Here is a 22,264-nt window from a genome sequence, read left to right as displayed (position 1 = left end):
CCATCCCTAAAATGATAACCATTCAGCCACCAAAAGGAATGGCAGCCCACTGGCCTTCCAAGCATCATTACCAGCTATATGCACACCAACCAGGAGAAGCCGATGTCCAGTTTCCTGATTAAACAGCTCTGAATTTTACCAAGTCTTTCAAAACATCTTGGTGATTACCATTGTTTGAAATAATATCTTCTATTAAAATGTGCATTTCTCCAACTCCAGTGCGTTTGGCCACTTCTCCAGTGTTTCTAGTCCAACCCCACTTCTTCTGAGAAATGTCTGTTCATATATATCTTTGAGCCAAGCTTTTATTACTGTTGCATCACTCTCTTTTCCTTATGAGTTGTAGAAACTTCCTGCTCTTTCTAACTCATACCTTTCTTTACAGGAGCCCTAATGGGCTCCCAGTGGGAGGGACATTCCCCCTCCAGCAGAACACAGGGAAACTGTCTGAGCCATCTGCTCACTCAAGCTCTTCTGGCTGATGAGAGGAGGAAGTTTATTGGACAGGGTCTCCCTCTCAGAAAACAATGCTGACTCTGCTCCAGTTGGTTATGCTCCCTGGTTGCTATTTGTATAAAATGCAATCATTCCTCATAGTTCTCCTTCCATCTAGAATCTCCCTTCCCTTACCATTCTCTGTTATCCGTTACAGTCCCCTACACACAGAATACTCCCTGGCTCTGGTCTGTGGACAGAACAAGGAGCACCCCATGGCTGTAAATGGCTGGATGGAGGGAATGCAGGAGCCATGGGAGGAAGGCAGTTACTTGTCTTCCATCTCAGCCCAAGCATCCTACTTCAGTCCCCATGTGTCAGGCCCGCTGTCCTCCCCAGCAGCATCCAAGCAGGGCTGTGACTGGCCTGGGGAAAAAAGAAACTACAGTCCCTTTTCCAGGGACACTCAGGAATCAGTCTTAGGTTCCTGAAGTGTCTGTGCCCCCTGGAGGAAATTTATGACATAATAGTTTTTGAGGACTTCCGTCCTTCAGATGTTTGTCCCAAAGCTCACACCTGGTTTCTGAGGATCCTAGACAAGCCTGGTCTCCTTGCTTCTAGCTCCTTCCCTGTGGACTGCTCCCCAGCACAGCTCTCCTCTCCTCTCAATGAGATGCACTGGGTGTCTGCACCCGGTTCACAGACCCCCCCTAAGTGTCTCCCACCTCATCAGAGCTTCCCAGCTGCTCTCTTTCTAGACCGTCCCGTGGATAGGCATCATCCCCTTCTCAGTGACCATGCTTTTATTCCCAGGGAGGCTCTGAAGGGTCTGTTGGGCATTTTGTAAGCTGCCTTCCCAGCCCGGATTCCCTCCTCATTGATAGAGAACTGCTATTTCATTCCATTTCTATTCCCCTTGTGTGTGCCATGGGCCACGGGAGAAGCTGACCCCAGACTCAGCTCTGAGAGGAGGTCAACAGGAAGTCCCCGTCCTGGTGATGGTGCAGGAATGAGCATGTCCCCAGGTGAAGGGATAGGAGAGGTCTGGCTGCAGGGGAGGTGAGAGAGGTCTGCTCCACGTCCTCCCCACTGAGAGTGAAGCCAAGTCACATGGGAGGCGAGCAAGAGGATGGTGAGCCGCTGGTCCAGAGCCACTGGGCAAGCTCGCCCCAAAGCCCCTCCCTTCCAGCTCCAGGAGGCACTGCCTGTCCTTGTGGTTGAAGGCGTTTGAGATGGGGGTCCCAGTCAGAAGGAACCTGACTGACAGGTGCAGAAAAGACAACCTTACCCCTTCAGGTTCCCAGGATACGAGGGACACAAAGTTTTTCTAAGATTCCGTAGAGAGTCTTAGGAGAACAACAATTATCTTCCTTTTGAGCCCCCAAGCTAAGCAGACCTGCTCTAGCTCTGCTTTTCTTTGGAGGAAAGGCCATAATTTCTAAATCTTCCAGCACAATATTGATGAAACATGATGACAGCCATCTTGTGGTGTTCTTAACTCTACTGCTGCTGCTGCTAAGTCGCTTCAGTTGTGTCCAACTCTGTGCGACCCCATAAACGGCAGTTCACCAGGCTCCTCTGTCCCTGGGATTCTCCAGACAAGAATACTGGAGTGGGTTGCAATTTCCTTCTCCAATGCATGCATGCATGCTAAGTCATTTCAGTCGTGTCCAACTCTTCGTGACCCCATAGACAGAAGCCCACCAGGCTCCTCTGTCCACAGGATTCTCTAGGCAAGAATACTGGAGTGGGGTGCCATTTCTAGGGATGCTCTTTATATCTTAATCACAAACTATATGTTTTGCTGGATGTTCTTTCTAGTTGTGATTTATGAAAGCAAACTTGCTTCTTTCAATGACTAATTTCTAATAGCTTTGTTACAACATTAACAGTTATTCCATTTTTTTGAGTTTGTTTCTGTATCCATTGAGGTGTTAATATGGATTTCAGTGTTTATTCTATTAATATGAGAAGTTACTTTCACAGATTTTTTTATCTCAAGTTATCTTTGTATCCTTAGGATAAATATTTATTTTTAAATTATGGAATTTAGTTTCCTGAAGTTCTGTCCTATTCTTTTTTATTTTATGTTCGCACCTATGTTCATAAATTTTATTTACTGATTTCCTTTCCTGTACTATCCTTGCCTATTACTCATGTCAGATCATAGTTTTTTCAGATTTTTCTATATTTAAAATGATTTGGGTAGCCTTTTTGAGTTCTCTAAGATATTTTGAATAAGATAAAGATGATTGAAAACAGCAATATTTCCTTGTAAAACTGCCTGAAAGTATGACCTTTGACGACAAAACTTTTTTTCACTCTGTGGACAATTTCAGGGCATCAGTCATCACATTTTATTAAATAACCTCTGATGTGATTATAAATGGATTGTTTTCTTAATTTCTTTTTCTGATAGTTTGCTATTAGTGTATAGAAGTGCAATAGATTTCTATATATTAATTTTGTATCCTGCAAATTTACCTAGTTCTTCAATGAGTTCTAGTGGTCCTTGGGTGGCATCTTCAGGATTTTTAATCTGTACTATGGGGCTGCCCAGGTAGTGCTGGTGGTAAAGAATCAGCCTGCCAGTGTACGAGTCCACTTCAGCTCAGTTGTATCTGACTCTTTGTGACCCCATGGCACGCCAGGCTTCCCTGTCCATTACCAACTCCTGGAACTTACTCAAACTCATGTCCATTGAGTCGGTGATGCCATCCAACCATCTTTCAATCCCTTCTCCTCCTGACTTCAATCTTTCACAGTATCACAGTCTTTTCCCATGAGTCAGTTTTTTGCATCAGGTGGCCAAAGTATTGGAGCTTCAGCGTCAGCATCCATCTTTCCAACAAATACTCAGGACTGATTTCCTTTAGGATGGACTGGTTTGATTTCCTTGATGGCCAAGGGACTCTCAAGAGTCTTCTCCAACACCACTGTTCAAAAGCATCAATTCTTTGGCACTCAGCTTTCTTTATAGTCCAACTCTCACATCCATACATGAGTACTGGAAAAACCATAGCTTTGACTAGATGGACCTTTGTCAGTAAAGTAATGTCTCTGCTTTTTAATACACTATCTAGGTGTGTCATAGCTTTTTTTCCAAGGAGTAAGCATTTTTTAATTTCATGGCTGCAATCACAATTGCAGTGATCTTGGAGCCCAAGAAAATAAAGTCTCTGACTGTTCCCATTGTTTCCCCATCTATTTGCCATGAACTGATGAGACTGGATGCCATGATCTTAATTTTTTGAATGATGAGCTTTAAGCCAACTTCTTCACTCTCCTCTTTCACTTTCATCAAGAGACTCTTTAGTTCCTCTTCACTTTCTGCCTTAAGGGTGGTGTCATCTGCGTATCTGAGGTTATTGATATTTCTCCCAGCAATCTTGATTCCAGCTTGTGCTTCATCCAGTCTGGTGTTTCGCATGATGTAAGCTGTATATAAGTTAAATAAGCAAGGTGACAGTATACAGCCTGACGTACTCCTTTCTCAATTTGGAACCAGCCTGTTGTTTCATGTCTGGTTCTAACTGTCGCTTCTTGACATGCATACAGATTTCTCAGGAGGCAGGTAAAGTGGTGTGGTATTCCCATATCTTGAAGAATTTTCCACAGTTTGTTGTGATCCACACAAAGTTCAGTGCAACACATTTGACAAAATTCCTGCCAATGCAGGAAAAGTGGGTTCAATCCCTGGGTCAGGAAGATCTCTTGGAGTAGAAAATGTCAACCTGATCCACTACTCTTGCCTGGAAAGTTCTATGGACAGAGGAGCCTGGTGAGTTACAGTCCATGGTGTTGCAGAGTTGGACACGACTGAGTGACTGAACACATCTATACTATGATGACATTTGTAAGCAGTGACATTTAACTTCAGCCATTCCAGTTTGAATTCCTTTTGTTTTTCTTTTCAGCTTGCTGTAACTAGGAATTCCAATACTATGTTGAATAAAAGTGGTGAGAGTGAGCATCCTTGACTTGTTCCTGATCTTGGATGGAAATGCTTTCAACTTTTTACCACTGAATATGATATGAGCTCGGAGAAGGCAATGGCGCCCCACTCCAGTACTCTTGCCTGGAAAATCCCATGGATGGAGGAGCCTGGTAGGCTGCAGTCCATGGGGTCGCTAAGAGTCGGACACGACTGAGTGACTTCACTTTCACTTTTCACTTTCATGCATTGGAGAAGGAAATGGCAACCCACTCCATTGTTCTTGCTTGGAGAATCCCAGGGATGGGGGAGCCTGTTGGGCTGCCGTCTATGGGGTCGCACAGAGTCGGACACGACTGAAGCGACTTAGCAGCAGCAGCAGCAGCATTATATGAGCTGTGGACTTGTTGTATATGGCTTTTATTATTTGAGTTGTGTTCCCTCTATATACACTTTGTTGAGAGTTATATTTCTTTTTAAAAAAACTCTCAGGAAATTGTAATCCATTACATCCTGTGACGAAATTTGCACCAAGTACCCTTCATTTCTCTGTCAAGTCTTTCTTATAATTTACGTGAAATTATCTCATATGTTAGGTGCTAAATAAAACTCACTTTGTACTATTAGAAAAAACTCTCAGGAAGCATGGCTTTTTGAAGCAGAAAACTTTGAATTGCTAGTTCTTTTTTTGACAAACAATATTTATTAAATCAAAGAAGTAATGAATGGATGAATGGGTAAAATACTTATTTTTAAAATCTGTCTCATTATGCTTGTTTTCATAAGACCATTTTTTGACCATGCCATATCACTTGTGGGATCTTTGTTTCCTGACCAGGGATCAAACATGGGCCCCAGCAGTGGAAGGGTGGGGTCCTAACCAGTGGCCCACCAGGGAAGTTCCATCATGAGACTGCTTTTTAAAGCAGTTTTAGATTCAGAGCACAATTGTGAGGCAGGAACAGAGGTTCCCCACATAACCCATGCTCCACACATGCACAGCCTCCTCTACTACATCAAAACTCAGCAGAGTGGAACATTTGTCATAACTGATGAATCAGAGTTGAAGCATCATAATCATCTGAGGTTCATAGTGTACATGAGGGTTCACTCTTGGTGTTGAACATCCATGGCTTTGGACAAAATATATGACATGGATCCATCGTTATAATAGCACATGGAGTATTATCACAGTTTTCAAAATCCTCTGGGCTCCACATTGTCATCATTCTCCCTTAAGCCCTTCAAACCATTGACCTTTTTATTGTCTTCATAGCTTTACCTTTTCTAGAATGTCCAATAGCTATAATGGTACAGTGTAGAGCTTTATCAGATTGGCGTCTTTCACTTATCAATATGCCTTTCAGTTTCTTCCAAGTGTCTTTTTGTGGTTTGATAGCTCATTTCTCTTTAGTGCTACAAAATGTTCCATTTCTGGATGTACTCTACTTTACTGACCCATTCACCTTCCAAAGGACATCTTGGTTACTTCTGAGTTATGACAGTTATTAATAAAGCTGCGTAATATCTGAGTGCAGACTTTCGTGTGAAAATGTTTTCAACTCTTGTGTGTAAGAACCAAGATATATGATTAGATACCACATGTAACGGATACCATATGACATTTGTCTCTCGCTGACTTACTTCACTTAGTGCGACAACCTCTAGATCCATCCATGTTGCTGCAAATGACATTATTTCATTCTTTTACGGCTGAGTAGTATGTATGTATGGAGAACGGCACCCACTCCAGTCCTCTTGCCTGGAGAATCCCGTGGACGGAGGAGCCTGGTGGGCTGCAGTCCATGGGGTCACTAAGAGTCGGACACGACTGAGCGACTTCACTTTCACTTTTCACTTTCGTGCATTGGAGAAGGAAATGGCAACCCACTCCAGTGTTCTTGCCTGGAGAATCCCAGGGACGGGGGAGCCTGGTGGGCTGTCATCTATGGGGTCGCACAGAGTCGGACACGACTGAAGCGACTTAGCAGTAGTGGTATGTATGTATCTCTCTATATATGTATATATACACCACATCTTCTTTATTCTTTCACCTGTCAATGGGCTTTAAATTGCTTCCTTGTCATTTTATTGTAAACAGTGCTGCAATGATGTATTTTATTTAATTAGAGTGCATATATCTTTTAAAATTATTTTTCTGTATTTATTTTTGACTGCACTGAGTCTTCATTGCTGCGGGCTTTCTCTAGTTGTGGAGAGCGGGGCTACTGTTCGTTGAGGTGAACAGGCTTCTCATTGCAGTGGCTTCTCTTGTGGAGCACAGGCTTCAGTAGCTGTGGTGCACAGGCTTAGCTGCTCCGTGGTGGCATGTGGGATCTTCCTGGACCAGGGATCAAACTCATGGCCCCTGCATTGGCAGGCAGATTCTTAACCACTGTACCACCAGGGAAGTGCATGTATCTTTTTTAATTAGAGCTTTCTCTGGATATATGCCTAGGAGTGGGATTTCTGGATCATATATTAACTCTATTTTTAGTTTTTAAGGAACCTTTGTACTGTTCTCCATAGTGGCATCACCAATTTACATTCCCACCAACAGTGTAGGAGTGTTCCCTTCTCTCCACACTCTCTCCAGCATTTGCTATTCGTAGACATCTTAATCATGGCCATTCTGATCAGTGTGAGGTGATAATTCATTGTGGTTTTGACTTGTATTTCTCTAATAATTAGTGGTATTGATTCTTTTCATGTGCCTATTGGCCCTCTGTGTGTCTTCTTTGGAGAAATGTCTGTTTAGGACTTCTGCATTTTTTTGAGCAATTTTGTTTTGTTTTGTTTTAATTAAGCTGTGTGAGCTGATCATACTCTCTTGGTAACTGTAGCATTGTAGTAAATTGTGAAGTCAGATAGTGTCAGTCTCCCAATTTTGTTCTTCTCCTTCAATAATTTCTCATCTATCTGAATCATTTCCCTCCACAAATAAAGCTTTCAATCAGCTTGTCAATACCCACAAAATAACTTGCTGGGATATCAAAAGGAGTTGCATTGAATTCATAGCTCAATTGGGATCTTGACAATACTGAGTCTTCCTGGCCATGAACATGGATTGTCTCTCCATTCACTTAGCTGGCCTTTGATGTCTTTGAACAGAGTTTTGTGGTTTTTCTCATATAAATCATGAAATAATTTTGTTTGATTAAAACCTCAGCATTTCATTTTGGGGTTCTAAACTAAATTATATAGGTTTTATTTCAATTTTTTTGCTTGTTCATTGCTAATATATAGGCAAGCAATTGACTTTTGTGTATTAACCTTTTTATTCTGCAGCCTTACTATGATCATATATTACTTCAAGTAGTTTTTTTTTAAACAATTCTTTCACATTATCTAAGAAATGATCATGTCATCTGTGAACAAAGTGTATATCTTCCTTACCAATCTGAATGTTTTTTACTTACTTTCTTTGCCTATTGCATACTGGAAACAAAACTTTTCAGTAATTAGTATGATACTGAAAATGAGTAGTAAGAGAGGATATACTTGCCCTGACCCAGATGTTTGTGGGAAAGCATTGTCTCTCAGTAAGTATGATGCCAGCTATGGGGTTTTTATACATATTCTTTTACAAGCTGAGGAAGTTTCTCTCTGTTCCTATTTCATTCTGAATACTTCTGATGAATGAGCTGAATTCTTTCAAGTGTTTTCATGCATATATTGTTCTGATCATGTGATTTTTCTTTTTTGCCTTTTTGATGTGCTAGATTACAATAATTGACTTTTGAAGGTTGAGCCAGACTTGTGTACTCATAATAGACCCCATATGACTGTGTGCATAATTCTTTTTATACATTGCTGGATTCAGTATACTATGATTTTGTTGAGAATCTGTGCCTGTATGAGTTTTAAGTTATTTCAAAATAATTTTTTATAAATATTAGAAGTTATGCTTTCAATGATACCATTGGTCACCTTTAAGATTCCAATTACAATCTTTGCAGGAGTGTTCTTAAAAATTAATCTTAAAAAATTAATCTAGAATGCTAGGTAAATCCATAAAGACATAAAAGATTCATGGTTGCGAGGTAGTGTTAATCTTCCAATTGGATGGAGGTAGAGAGGGATGAACGTTTATGGGCACAGGGCTTCATTTAGGGCTGCTGAAAATGCATTGCAAGTTGACAGAGATGGTGGTTGCCCAACATGGTGATTTGGAAAAGACAATGGCAACCCACTCCAGTACTCTTGCCTGGAAAATCCCATGGACGGAGGAGCCTGGTGGGCTGCCGTCTATGGGGTTGCACAGAGTTAGACACGACTGAAGTGACTTAGCAGCAGCAGCAACATGGTACTTATACCAAATTCCACTGAAGTACACACTTTAAAATGGTTCATCCTATGTTACCTAAAATTCACCTTGTTAAAAGTGAAAAGTGAAGTCGCTCAGTCATGTCTGACTCTTTGTGACCCCATGGACAGTAGCCTACCAGGCTCCATGGTCCATGGGATTTCCCAGGTAAGAATACTGGAGTAGGCTGCCGTTTCCTTCTCCAGGGGATCTCCCCAACCCAGGGATCGAAGCCAGGTCTCCTGCATTGCAGACAGACGCTTTACCATCTGAGCCACTAGGGAAGCCCACCTTGTTAAAACATTCACCCAAACAAGCTAATCCGGAGTGAATATCTGTTCCAATTGTTGATTTCGTTGGCCAACGTGTTTAGCATTTCCTCTATTTTATGTGTTGTCGTTTGGTTTCACAGGTCCATTTGGAGTGGGATGTTTTTGTGAATCTCTGTGTCTTTCTTCCTCTGCCCTGTCCCCATCCTCCATCTCCACACTCTCCTCTCCTGTCTTAGCAGTTTTGCAGTGACCTCCACATGGCCCTTTCCTGGGCCATGAGTCCAGAACCAAGGGCAGCTCTAGTAGGAGATCTGGTCAGAGATCCAAGAGCACCAGCTGTGTCTGTCTTCTGCCTCCCACAGTGGGGCCCCAGATCCAGCAGAAGATTTTCATCAGCCTCTCTCGGTTGATGGTCATTGGGTGGGTTGATGCTCATCAGTCCCCATGAGGTTGGCTGGCTCCTGGTCCTTCCAGTAGGTCCTGTCTGTAGGAGAGACAGGGGGTCCCAGCTCCCATGTAACCCCTGAGCTTCACCCCACCAGCCATTAGTATTTCATCAAACAAGAGTGATTTAAATGAGGATCCATTGGCCAAAGGACAGAGGTTTTATTGGCCACACGGCCAACCCTCTGCCGCAGCGTCAACCTGGCCCCCTGTCAGCCTGGCGGGAGACGCCTTCACAAAGACTTAAAAGGTTCCCACTTCCTGTACTCCCTGACCCTCCACCAAATCCACTCTCCTCCTCACACCTCCCAGGAGATCATATGGGAGGAAGAAGATGTGTCCAGGGTCACTGCTGGTTTCTGTCCTGTGACCCCTTGTAAGCTCCTAACATTTCACCCTCTCAACCCACAGCCCCAGCTTGATGCTGCCCCAGGGCCCTCAGGTCAGCCTTGGCCTCCTGAAACTACCTGCTCCATCAGGGACTCGTAGCAAGAAGGAAGTGTCCCCAGGGCTCTTCTACAGAGGCTGTAATGGGTCTGGGAGGGGAGGCAGGCAGATATGGGGGTGGGTGGCAGTCTGCCCACCCGCGGTCACCTTGCCTATGAAGACCCCCAGGGGCCGTGACTGGAAACGGCTGGGAAGCTGTGTCGGTCCTGTCTGTCCACTGCTCACTCCACAGTCTCCTCAGTCTTGGGGTCACTACAGCGCAGGGCCCCGCGGCCATTCTCATTCCTGCGGGAGCCCCTCTACCCGTCTACCAAACATGAAGAGGTCCATGCTGGGTGCAGCCTCGGAAACAAGTGACCAATCTGACAGTTGCTTTGAAAAAAGTTCTTTATTCAGCTTGCCCTATAACAAGGAAAGGCTAAGATATATACACCACAGGCCAAAGAATCTGGTTCCTAAAAGGTCAGAAAAGAAATTCTATCCACAACAAGTGCTCCTAGTGTGTAAGATCCCTGCTACAGGCAGGATTTTTAGGTCCCTGACCTGCTTGCCTGACATTTTGTCCCTGTGCCGAGCCTATGTTTTGGGGGAAACCTGCTCTCATTTTTCTCACCCCCCTCCTCCATCCACCCCCACCATGCACCAGGCCAGAGTTTAACACAGTTGTGTGCTCTGGGTACCAAGCTCTGGATGCTGGTTTCTTCCCTCCTCACATGGCTCCAGAGCACAGGGACTTGGGTCTGAGCACCACATCCTCCTGCTTCACATCTTAGTGCTTGGAGGCTGGGCACAGGCCGCCCGCACTCTCCGCCCCAGTGCGAAGGCTGCCACGGCCACGACCATAACCACGAGGACCCCGGCAAAAATGGTGGCAGTGTGGTAGCTCCCGCGGGTGCTGGTCTCCTCCTCTATGTCCACCACCTGCCGGTCTGGGAAGGAGAGGAGACTTGAGGTCAGGATGAGCCCAGCAGGGAAGGAGAAGGGGAGACAAGTAAGCGCAGGGTGGGCGGGGGGGTCCCAGGGCTCGGTGATGGCAATCAGAACCATTTGGTGGGAGGGAAAAAAATAAAGGGAGAGAGGAGTGCTTTTCAGGAAACTGAAGCCAGATTCCCCCCCCCTCAAGGGCAGCTGAGTGTCAGCCTTGGGAGATTTCACAGTGTCTTGTCAGCTCTTAGGAGCAATGAAGGATTCTAAACATAAGGGCAGAGATGGGCTTTGGGATATTCTCTCTGGCTGAAGGCGCCTAATGGATGTGAAGGGAGGGAGTTGGGGCATTTGACCCCATCTGGGAATGGCTACAAAGGTCCCAGCAAGAGGCAGAGACACAGACCTTGAGCTACTGCTGTGTCAGTGGGAATAGAGAGAGAGGAGAGACAGGAGCGGTGCCCCATCGGCACCCTTTGTCCGGTCCCTGCCCCACCTTCCTTCTCTCTGTAGCTCCACCCGCCATGGCAGGTGACCTGTGATGGAGCTGTGTCTCCTCCTGCTGGAGCTGCAGGGGTTTTGATCTATTTAGTTCTATCTCCTAGCACATAATAGACCTTCCAGAGATGATCTTCCAAAGATCACACCAGTCCACCCTAAAGGAAATCAACCCTGAGTATTTACTGGAAGGACTGATGCTGAAGCTCCAATACTTTGGCCACCTGATGTGAAGAGCCAACTCATTGGAAAAGACGCTGATGCTGGGAAAGATTGGATGCAAGAGGAGAGGACGACAGAAGATGAGATGGTTGGATGGCATCACCGACTCAGTGGACATGAGTTTGAGCAAGCTCTGGGAGATAGTGAAGGACAGTGCCTGACGTTCTGCAGTCCATGGCATCTCAAAGAGTCAGACACGACTGAGCAACTGAACAACAACAAAAATGCCCGGAATGCTGAAAATGTGAGGGAAGAGCCTGGAAGCAGCCAGACTAGGGGAGGGCCTGGGTCTGGGCCCTGGGAGGGAGGGAGCTGTCAAAGAACCTCTGTGAGGATGAGCCTGTGCCTTCAGGGGGGATTGTGGCAGCTACTGCTGCCCCACCACTAACACCACCACATTTGTTGACCTGGCCCAGCCTGGACCAGAAATGATGGGAATCCCTCTGCAAACATAACCTCATCTGCACCCACAACAGCACAGCACAGCAGGGGAACTCTGCTCCCCATTCCAGGTGCAGAAAATGAAATGGCTTTTCCAGGGTCAACCGCTAGGAGCTGTCAGAATAAACCAGTCCTGCCTGGATCTACACGGCCCTGCACAGACCCTGAGGTCACAACCCTGAAGGTACAGTTTGTTATCATCATAGGTAATAATGTGATCATTAATGTTAACATTGATGACAATATGATGGTAACAAAGTCACTGATCTTTGCAGCCAATGACTTGTACCAGGCAGAGGCCAAAGCAGTGTAACTAACTAACAAAGCAATGTAACCCTCTCTGCAGTCCTAAGAGCTAAGTATTAACGTTTTTGTTTCATGGATGAGTGTGAGATCGGTATTCAGAACTCACAGGATAAAGGTGTCAGGTATGCTGTGTCCCAGGTTAGAACTGTCTTGACCAAACCCCTCACATGCATCCCCCCCACAGACCAGAAGCCCTTGGAAGAACATGGGAACCAGGTCTAGTTTGACTCTGTATCGACTCCATGTCATATAGCACAGGTGCCCTATTCAAGGGGAAATAGGACAGCCACGGAAGCAGCCTGAGTCCCTGTGGCCCACAGTCCGGGTCCCAGGCAGATGGGGGGGTGGGAGGGGGGCCACTTACCGAGGTTCCTCTTCTGGGGCGAGGCCTGCAGCTGGATGGGTCCCAGGACGACATCCACCTTCTCCTGGTAGGAGCTCACATCCCTCTTGGCCCTCACAATGCAGCCTCTGTTGCAGCGGGAGAAGGGGTCATACGCCCTGCACACGACCATCTTGCACTTCAGGTACACGGAGGGGAAGCGGTTCAGGAAGTGGAAGGAACTGAACTTGAAGCGGACGATGTTGGACGAGGGCTGGTGGTAGGATCGGTAGGTCTCATCCTTCACACACCTGGGGGAGCAGAGGAGTGGCTGTGAGCTCTCAGCAAGGCGCTGCGCTCCTCATGCCACCCGACCACGCAGTGAACGTCCTCTGGGGAGGATGGCGGTCACGGGGTCACCTGCTCCCTTCACAACCCTCCTGTGGACCACCTGCTGGGTAGCCTCTTTATCCACTGCGCCATCTACCCCTTGTTTAACCTTCCCAACAGACTGGGATAAGGGCTTCACTACACTCATCTGATGGCTGAAGAAACTGGCTCAGAGAGGTGCGATTTTCTATCCAGGGTGATGCAGCTAGCATGGCACTGCGCTGGCTTCTCAACTGCAGTCTGCTTCAAAATCAATGTTGCTCCTGCTACATGCATATCTTTGGAACCTTAAGACTCGGCTGGAGTTTAGTCACTTGGTCTAGTGTTACTTTATAGCTAAACTGCTGGATGACAACTGACGACTCCCTGAGTTCTCCAGATACCCAGAAATGATAGCCTGGCTGCTGAAGCCTGAGCTACTGGAGCCCAGTCTGCATTCCTTGTGCTCTGGGCTAGCTGGGCATGAGTTTATCAGGTAAAAGCTGAAGTCCACTCCCAGAAGACGCTACTTACCCGCTCTGGATGAGATCGTAGGTCAAAGATGTAAAGTCATTGGGATTTGGTGATGCCACACAGGTGTCCACAAATAAGGCTAGGGAAGGGTTAGAACGGAGGATTTCAGCCTGAAGGTACAAATTCTGGTTTAGGTCCACATAGTATGGGCTGCTGGTCACCGGATACAGGAATGAAGAGGATGTATAAAAGGAAATGTTCACGTCAAAATTGCCGTATTGTGTGTTCTCAATGTCTATGGTGTCATTAGTAACATAGACCGTGTTAACCCAGGTGTTCTGGAGCATCTTGCAGCTGACGTGAATTTGGAGGTCCCTCTTCCTATTGATGATGCTTCTTGAAGCAGTCGCTTTGAGGAAGTTGGAGTAGGTAATGGTGTCGTTATCCACCTGGGAGGGGCAGGAAGGAGAGCAGAATCAGGCAAATGTCATCCACTAAGGGCATCTCATTGCTGGTTTGGGTTAGGAGGAGATTGAAGTGATGCTGCAAGACTGCAAAATGCTTCCAAAGCTTCAGAGAGATGGGAGGTACCTGTCGCTATGGCTACCGTTACCTGGGATGGACACACTTCGCAGCAAGATCCCCTCCTTTCATACCACCCCTTTCCTTTGCCTCAGGATACAGACCACAAGGCTGGTGGTCCTCCTGGGAGCTGCTGCTCTTGGAAGGATGGGTGTGTCCGGATGACCCCTACCCCGGCTGCATGACTAAGTTGAGTTTGGTCTTCCTGGCTTGGGGCCCTTCGGGCTGTTCTGTTTCAGTCTCACTCTTGGTGGGAGAAATCAAGGGAGGCAGTTGTGAGGGAGGGGTGGCTGGCAGGATTCGATTTCCCTGTGCTGTGGGGATGCGTGTGGCTATTGCAGCTTGGTGTCTGAAGCTGCCGGAGCCCAAAGCAACAGAGATCCAGACTTATAGCCGTGGCAGCTCTCTGACCTCTGGGCAGGAACCTCCCCAGAGGTTCTTATGGAGCACGGGGTCGGTGCCATGGCAGTGCAGGAGCACTTGCGTCACGCTTTGGCTCTCCGCTCCCCAAACCACAGCACCATTTCCTACTGCACCTTTCAGGAAGCAGCAAACTCATATGATTGTTGGTCTCTCATGCTGCTTGATGTGCTTATGTCTTGTAAGAGCAACCTCTCCAGGGAAAAGAGTCTTGCAACCTGATGGTCTATGAGCAACTCAAGGAAGGGTGATGTCTAAGCATCTCTCTTTTCCCAGAGCTTGGTAGTGCTGATGATAGCATCATTAGCATCAATAAAAATTCATGGAATGGAGGAAAGGCCCGGAGCATAGAAGCCCAGCCAAAGTACTGTGATGGAAGAAGGATGGAGCTGGCAGTAGCAAGCCCAAATGGCCAAAAGGTCACAGGTGAACAAGTGCCCCTGGAAGCCCTATGGTCACGATCCTCTGGCCGCAGGTGAGGTGAGCACAAGAGCAGCATTCCCAGGTGGAGACGGGCTGGGGGGGGGTGGACTCTCCCTCCCAAACGCTGTGATGGTCAGAACCTTGCCTGGTATGAGTTCCCACCAGTTGTGGGCGCCTTTGCAGGAATGGACACAAAAATAGTGGCCTAGATAGAAGCCCTTGTAATATGTGAAACAACCGTACTCTTTAAAAAAAAAAAAAAAAAAAAACATGGAAGGGGGACTTCCCTGGTGGTCCAGTGGTTGAAGGGCAGGGGATGAAGTTTCAATGCCTAGTCAGGGAACTATGATCCCACATGCCCTGCGGCTGAGTCAAAAGAAAAGTGAGTCGTTGAGTCAGTTACACATGTACACCATGAGGAGCAAACGTGCATTCCTGGCCACTTGGGAGATTAGACAAGTTCCCTTCTGAAGCCAGCACTTGTACAACTCAAATATAATTATTCTTTAGAACAGCATGTATTGCAGAGGCTTTCACTCCATGTCTGAAGTCGCAGAGCTCAGCTCTGAGTTAGTCCCTTCCAGAAAGACTTGTGAGAAGAGAAAAGTTTAACAAGTAACTAAAGTGGTCAGATATGCAGATGACACCACCCTTGTGGCAGAAAGTGAAGAGGAACTAAAAAGCCTCTTGATGAAAGTGAAAGTGGAGAGTGAAAAAGTGGGCTTAAAGCTCAACATTCAGAAAACGAAGATCATGGCATCCAGTCCCATCACTTCATGGGAAATAGATGGGGAAACAGTGGAAACAGTGTTTATTTTTTTGGGCTCCAAAATCACTGCAGATGGTGATAGCAGCCATGAAATTAAAAGACGCTTACTCCTTGGAAGGAGAGTTATGACCAACCTAGATAGCATATTCATTACTTTGCCAACAAACGTCCGTCTAGTCAAGGTTATGGTTTTTCCTGTGGTCATGTATGGATGTGAGCGTTGGACTTTGAAGAAGGCTGAGCGCCGAAGAATTGATGCTTTTGAACTGTGGTGTTGGAGAAGACTCTTGAGAGTCCCTTGGACTGCAAGGAGATCCAACCAGTCCATTCTGAAGGAGATTAGCCCTGGGATTTCTTTGGAGGGAATGATGCTGAAGCTGAAACTCCAGTACTTTGGCCATCTCATGTGAAGAGCTGACTCATTGGAAAAGACTCTGATGCTGGGAGGGACTGGGGGCAGGAGGAGAAGGGGATGACAGAGGATGAGATGGATGGATGGCATCACTGACTCGATGGGCATGAGTCTGAGTGAACTCTGGGAGTTGGTGATGGACAGGGAGGCCTGGCGTGCTGCGATTCATGGCGTCGCAAAGAGTCGGACACGACTGAGCAACTGAAATGAACTGAAAGTGGTTTTAGTGGAGAAGGAAATGGCAGCCCACTCCAGTACTCTTGCCTGGAAAAGCCCATGGACAGAAGAGCCTGGTGGGCTGCAGTCCAAGGGGTCGCAAAGAGTCGAACACTACTAAAGTGACTGAGCACGCACCCCCACACTGTGCAGGGCGTGGGATGGGTGGGGAGACCAGGCTGTTCTGGCCTCTACATTTGCCCGACACCGGCTAAACAGGGTACCTGGAGGAGATGCAGAAAGTTCCAGCTATGGATCACACTATCTTGTCTTTGAATCTCAGCTCTGCCACTCATGACCATGTGGCCTTGAGCAAGTGGCTTAACCTCTGTAAGCTTCTGTTTCCTCTTGATTAAATGGGAATAAAGTTTGTCTCAAGAATTTTGAAAGTCTCATTGAAACTCAGAGTTCGGTGTCTGGCACGCAAACTAGCCATTAGTAATCTGATTATAAAGGCTGAGGCTCTGCACCAAGGGGCGTAGGCCATGGCAAAGATGAATGAAATGTGGGCCTGCCCCAGAGGTTTGTAGAGGATACAGGTATTTAAATAAGCAAAGGAATAAGAATTAACCTACGCGACCCACGACCATCCAGGTTAGAAGACCAGGGCTGCCCTGTGGCTTTGGCATCTCCTAACAGAAATGAAGGAACACAGATGGAATAGCCCAGACATCAGAGGCTCCAGGCCGTACATTTGGAGCCTGGAGGGGTGGTTGCCTGTGGTGGACCAACTTCCACTGACTTAACTCAGGACAAACCAGAATCCAATATGACTGATCTGTGAAATGTAAAAGCCAGGTGGACTAGAGCATTTGCAGGGCGTGACTCATCTTCTCTGCACTTAGGCCTCCATGACCCACTCAGATCCTCCCAGAAGGAGATCCTATGGGAGCTGGGTGGCCACAGTGGTGACTGCAGACCCTCGGGCCCAGGCACCCATCCGCCGCCCACGGGCTCACCCGGTTAGCTAATCAGCACCCCTGCCTCCATCACTGTTCCTTGTGACTGAAACAGACATGGCACTGCGCCCTTGGGGCCCCTTGCCTGGCACACAGCAAATGGGTAGAATGTCTTTGGTGACTGACAAACCCTCTGATCGTGTGTGTCACACACACTGCACACATTTGAGCACTTCGTGCTGTATATTTGCTGCAGACCTAAACCTAATAAAAAACTTCCTAGGTGGCTCAGTGGCACAGAATGCGCCTGCGAATGCTGGAGACACAGGTTGGATCCCTGGGTCAAGAAGATCCCCTAGAGTGGCATTCCAGTATTCTTGCCTCGGAAAATCCCATGGACAGAGGAGCCTGGGGGGCTACAGTCCATAGGGTCCCAAAAGAATCGGACACGATCCAGCAACTAAACAACAACAAACCTAATAAAAGTATTTGCTCTGTGTCTGTTTCCTGACATCATGAGAAATGCTGAGCTGGATGAAGCACAAGCTGGAATCAAGATTGCTGGGAGAAATATAATAACCTCAGATAGGCAGATGACATCACCTTTATGGCAGAAAGTGAGTAAGAACTAAAGAGCCTCTTGATGAAAGTGAAAGAGGAGAGTGAAAAAGTTGTCTTTAAGCTCAACATTCAGAAAACTGAGATCATGGCATCTGGTCTCATCACTTCATGGGAAATAGATGGGGAAACAGTGGAAACAGTGGCTGACTTTATTTCTTGGGGCTCCAAAATCACTGCAGATGGTGACTGTAGCCATGAAATTAAAAGACGCTTACTCCTTGGAAGGAAAGTTACAACCAACCTAAACAGCATATTAAAAAGCAGAGACATTACTTTGTCAACAAAGGTCCATCTAGTCAACGCTGTTGTTTTTCCTGTGGTCATGTATGGATGTGAGAGTTGGACTATAAAGAAAGCTGAGCACCGAAGAGTTGATGCTTTTGAACTGTGGTGTTGGAGAAGACTCTTGAGAGCCCCTTGGACTGCAAGGAGATCCAACCAGTCCATCCTAAAGGAGATCAGTCCTGGGTGTTCATTGGACGGACTGATGCTGAAGCTGAAACTACGATACTTTGGCCACCTGATGCAAAGAGCTGACTCATTTGAAAAGACCCTGATGCTGGGAAAGATTGAAGGTGGGAGGAGAAGGGGACAACAGAGGATGAGATGGTTGGATGGCATCACCAACTCAATGGACATGGGTTTGGGTGGACTCCGGGAGTTGGTGATGGACAGGGAGGCCTGGTGTGCTGCGGTTCATGGGGTTGCCAAGAGTCGGACACGACTGAGCGACTGAACTGAACTGAACTGTTCCCTGACAGACAAGATCTGGAAGTGGTTACTTAGGTGGCACTCAAAAATTCAGATCTAGAATGGAGAGTTTGAAATAAATTTGCATGAAGTTAAGTGCAACAACTCTCAGAGTGCCAGCAGTGCCATGCTGATGGCAGTAAGAGGCCCGACGTTCTCATAATCCCAGAGCTCCGTCTGCCTTTGCAGGCATCTCCCCCACCAGGCTGGCCCATCACACGCTGACTCTCCATTTCTCAGCTTCGCAGAAATGGAATCACAGGGCAGGGCATCTGGAGTGCCTGCCTTCTTTCACTCAGTGCCACATTTTTGAGATTCTCAGAGTCTGACGTCAGCCTTGCCCCCACCTACCTGGCTAAGGAGCCTTAGGCAATCTGCTTGACTCCTGGAAGCCCAGTCTCCCTGCTTTTCAAGTGGGATGATAATGAGGGAAGGCTTGTTGCATCTTGTTGCTGGGGGACTCGGGGAGTTTGACAGGGACTGATCTCAGGGTCTGTCACTTGTAGGGTGACAGGATCGAGGAGTTTCCTGGGACATAGGACTTCTCGCTAAAATCGGCCAAGCCCCACGTCAGCCAAGACAGCTGGTCACCCTAGGTGGTGACAGCTCAGCAAGTGACACCTGCGGAGGCAGATGTATTGTGAAGCTAATAAGCTTAAGGACTTCCCTGGCGGCTCAGTGGTAAAAAAAATCTGTCTTGGTTTGATGCTTGGATGAGGAAGATCCCCCAGAGAAGGAAATGGCAACCCACTCCAGTATTTTTGCCTGGAAAATCCCATGGACAGAGGAGCCTGGTGGGCTACAGTCCATGGGGTTGCAAAAGAGTTGGACACGACTGAGCAACTAAAAAACAATTAAGTTTTGGCTTTAGCACCCCCATCCCCACCCCGACCCCAAGGACAGGTCCTCCCAGGGGTCAGCAATATGCTGGCACCACCATGCGTTTCTGTAAGATTTCTAAAAGTAAGATATGCTTGCTTTCTTTCCATGAAGGAGGCACCCATCCCTCTCACCCACCCCAACCTCAACCTATATAAGCTCTAGGACCTTCAAAACCTGGAACGGCCCCTGGGAGTTGCTACTGTTCTTGCTGACCTGATGGCAGCCTGCCAGGCACCCTCTCTGATGGACACTGTGGGAAAAAACTCCCCGCTGACCTTCCTTCTTTTTCTGTTTGAACGTGGCTGGAGCCACATCATGACACCAAGGAACACATTTATATCCTCACCCAGATTATGTTCTGGTTATACCACAGTCATGTTTTCTGGGTCCCCAGGATTCCCAAAGCATAGCATCCTTCGCTAAGAAAGCTTGCTTGGCAGGAGGTGGGGGGAAGCTCCAAGCTTACCTGCTGGATGGTGCCGCAGCCGGAGTAGGGGATCACGAACGTCACCAGGCTCGACGTAATCTGGGGCTGACACTGGTAGCTTGAGTCCGAGCCGGGAATGGCAAGGTCCCTGACAGAGTAGCCCAGGGATTGGAGGTAGCTCGTCCTCACTCTGGCTTCCATGTGATTTTGCAGGCAAAGCAGCTCTGGGGGCCAAAGGCAGACAGTGCAGTCAGTCACCGCACCCCCGCTAAGCCCACAGAAAGACTGAGATGGCTGGCCCATGGTCTTCCTGTGGACACAGCTCACCAACCCCCCTCCAGATGCCCTGGGGCTCAAGTCAGTTTCATTCGCCTGAGACCCCTATGAGGGCACAGGGACTAGGATTCCTCTGATGGAGAAATGGAGGCAAGATGTAAAACAACAAAATGTTTCTGCCAGGTTGCCATTTATCCTTTTAGTAGGATAGCACTTGGGCTTTGCTGGTGGCTCAAATGGTGAAGAATCTGCCCACAATGCAGAAGACCCAGGTTCAATCACTGAGTGGGAAAGATCCCCTGGAGAAGGGAATGGCAACCCACTCCAGTATTCTTGCCTGGAGAATTCCATGGACAGAGGAGTCTGATGAGCTACAGTCCATGGCATTGCAAAGAGTCGGACACAACTGAGCGACTAACACACATACACACAGAGTTACACTTGGGGCAACTTGCAGGGATGTTGGGAAATCAACATCCTTAGCTATGGACTTAGCATAGGTCCTGCAGCTAAGGGCAGGTCAGTGCTTAAAATCCTGACTGCAAAGATAGCCAGCACATCTCTTTGCCCAGCCTCTGGTCAATCTGTACATCAGTCCATTTAACAGATCCAACCATGGCTGCCATCCTCTGCTGGATGTGGCTGAGAGAGCAGCTCAGACCACTTTCAGGAATCAGCTGAATGTGCTAGATCTCAGGACAAGGTCACAGTGTCCCTCACTCTGGGAAGGCCACAAGGTCTCAAGCCAGGTGGTCCCCTCTGCCCTTGGCACTGACATCTCACTGTCTGATGACAGCATCTTCTCACCCCTTCTACTTCGTCTCTGCTGACCATAGAAAGGCCAACCCACCACCCATCGGCCAGTCCTGGGCAGCCAGAGTCCCCAGATCCCCTGCTCTTGGCCCCCTTCTGCCCAACACCAAGCCTTGGCGGCCTGATGGGGTGGCTCTCGTTTCTCCTTCCACAGCCCTGGGATGGCTGAGCCACTGAAGGCGCTCAGAGGTGTCACCCCGGATGGGCAGGGACTTACTCGTGTTCTCATTGGAAAGAATGGAGAAGTATTCAGCTGAGAACCCTCTCTTGGTGATGGAGATGTCGCTGATGAAGCGGATGGAAATGAAGTTGGACGATGAGGTGAAGGAGCCCCTTGACCCGTCACAAACCCGGGCGAGCAGCGGGGAACTGTGGTGGGGGCCGTCGTACACTTCAATGTAATCATAGTTACAGCCGCCTTCCAGCCTGCAGAGACGGAACACACAGTCTGGCTTCACTTCCAACCAGGATTTGATGCCGGCGGTCAGAGGCCTTACGCCTCTAAGCCAGAAACTCCGACAAAATTAATAATCGGAAGGAATAGACTTTCATTTTTTACCAGAGTAGAGTCAATGTACAATATTACACAAGTTATGGGTGTAAATACAGTGATTACAATGTTTAAAGGCTATACTCCATATATACTTATTTAAAAGACATAGGCTATCCTCCCTGGGCTGTATTGAAAGCATAGAGTCTTGTAGCTTGTTTTCTACGTCATGGTTTGTCCCTTTTCATCCCCTACCCTCAGCGCCCCTCCCTCAACCCCTCTCCCCACTGGTAACCACCAGTTTGTTAGACTTTCTTAAATCCAGTGGAGGTTCATCCTCCCATGACCTCCATACATCGGTCTTAGTCCTGCCTTTTGGGGTCACGCATATGAAATCTACAGCTCCTCTCTTGACAGCCCTTCGCAGTACGTAAGAAAGAATGACATCCCACCTTCGACTTCTTCTTTGATGAAAAAGACCCCAGTTTCCCATAGAATTTTTTTCTTAAAATCCATGAATTCATAGTGACAGAAACAAATAATTGAACAAGTAAATATTGGGCAAATGAGATAACCTCTCTGCAGCTCGGATTTCTTATTTATAAAGGTGAAATCTCCCAATGCAAGTGTACTGAAGAGAGCTATCAGGAGGCTCTAACAGTGGAAAAGTGCTTCCTAAGATGCCACAAACGGTGGTCACTGATATTAAGATGCTGGCTCAGAACTAGTCACGGTCAACCTTCCTCTGTAGAATTTCATGAGCTTTAAGTACAATCCCCCAAATGAATAGTAATGATGAAGAGATTAAAATAACATCATATCTTTTGCAAAACTTCACGCGAATTTCCAAGGCAGAAACTCCCAGGCCACCGCAAGCAGAAATCAAGAAA

At 47.2% G+C, this 22,264-nt stretch overlaps 1 protein-coding gene across 1 annotated transcript in view; it reads right to left on the bottom strand.

Annotated features, from left to right (window-relative positions):
- Positions 1-10,207: 10,207 nt before the first annotated feature.
- Positions 10,208-22,264, bottom strand: part of DMBT1 (deleted in malignant brain tumors 1) — a 101,836-nt gene continuing 89,779 nt past the window's right edge. The window contains exons 66-70 of the mRNA XM_059882093.1: positions 21,102-21,310; positions 19,835-20,019; positions 13,455-13,843; positions 12,594-12,862; positions 10,208-10,767 (exon numbers count right to left, since the gene is read on the bottom strand). Coding sequence (XP_059738076.1) covers positions 10,601-10,767; positions 12,594-12,862; positions 13,455-13,843; positions 19,835-20,019; positions 21,102-21,310 — 1,219 coding nt within the window. The 3' untranslated portion in view covers positions 10,208-10,600. The remainder of the gene's footprint in view (positions 10,768-12,593; positions 12,863-13,454; positions 13,844-19,834; positions 20,020-21,101; positions 21,311-22,264) is intronic.

The sequence above is a fragment of the Bos taurus genome, chromosome 26, assembly GCF_002263795.3.
Source record: "Bos taurus isolate L1 Dominette 01449 registration number 42190680 breed Hereford chromosome 26, ARS-UCD2.0, whole genome shotgun sequence".
Classification (NCBI taxonomy): domain Eukaryota; kingdom Metazoa; phylum Chordata; class Mammalia; order Artiodactyla; family Bovidae; genus Bos; species Bos taurus.
Note: the sequence above shows the minus strand (reverse complement) of the source record. Positions and strands in the feature narration are given on the sequence as shown.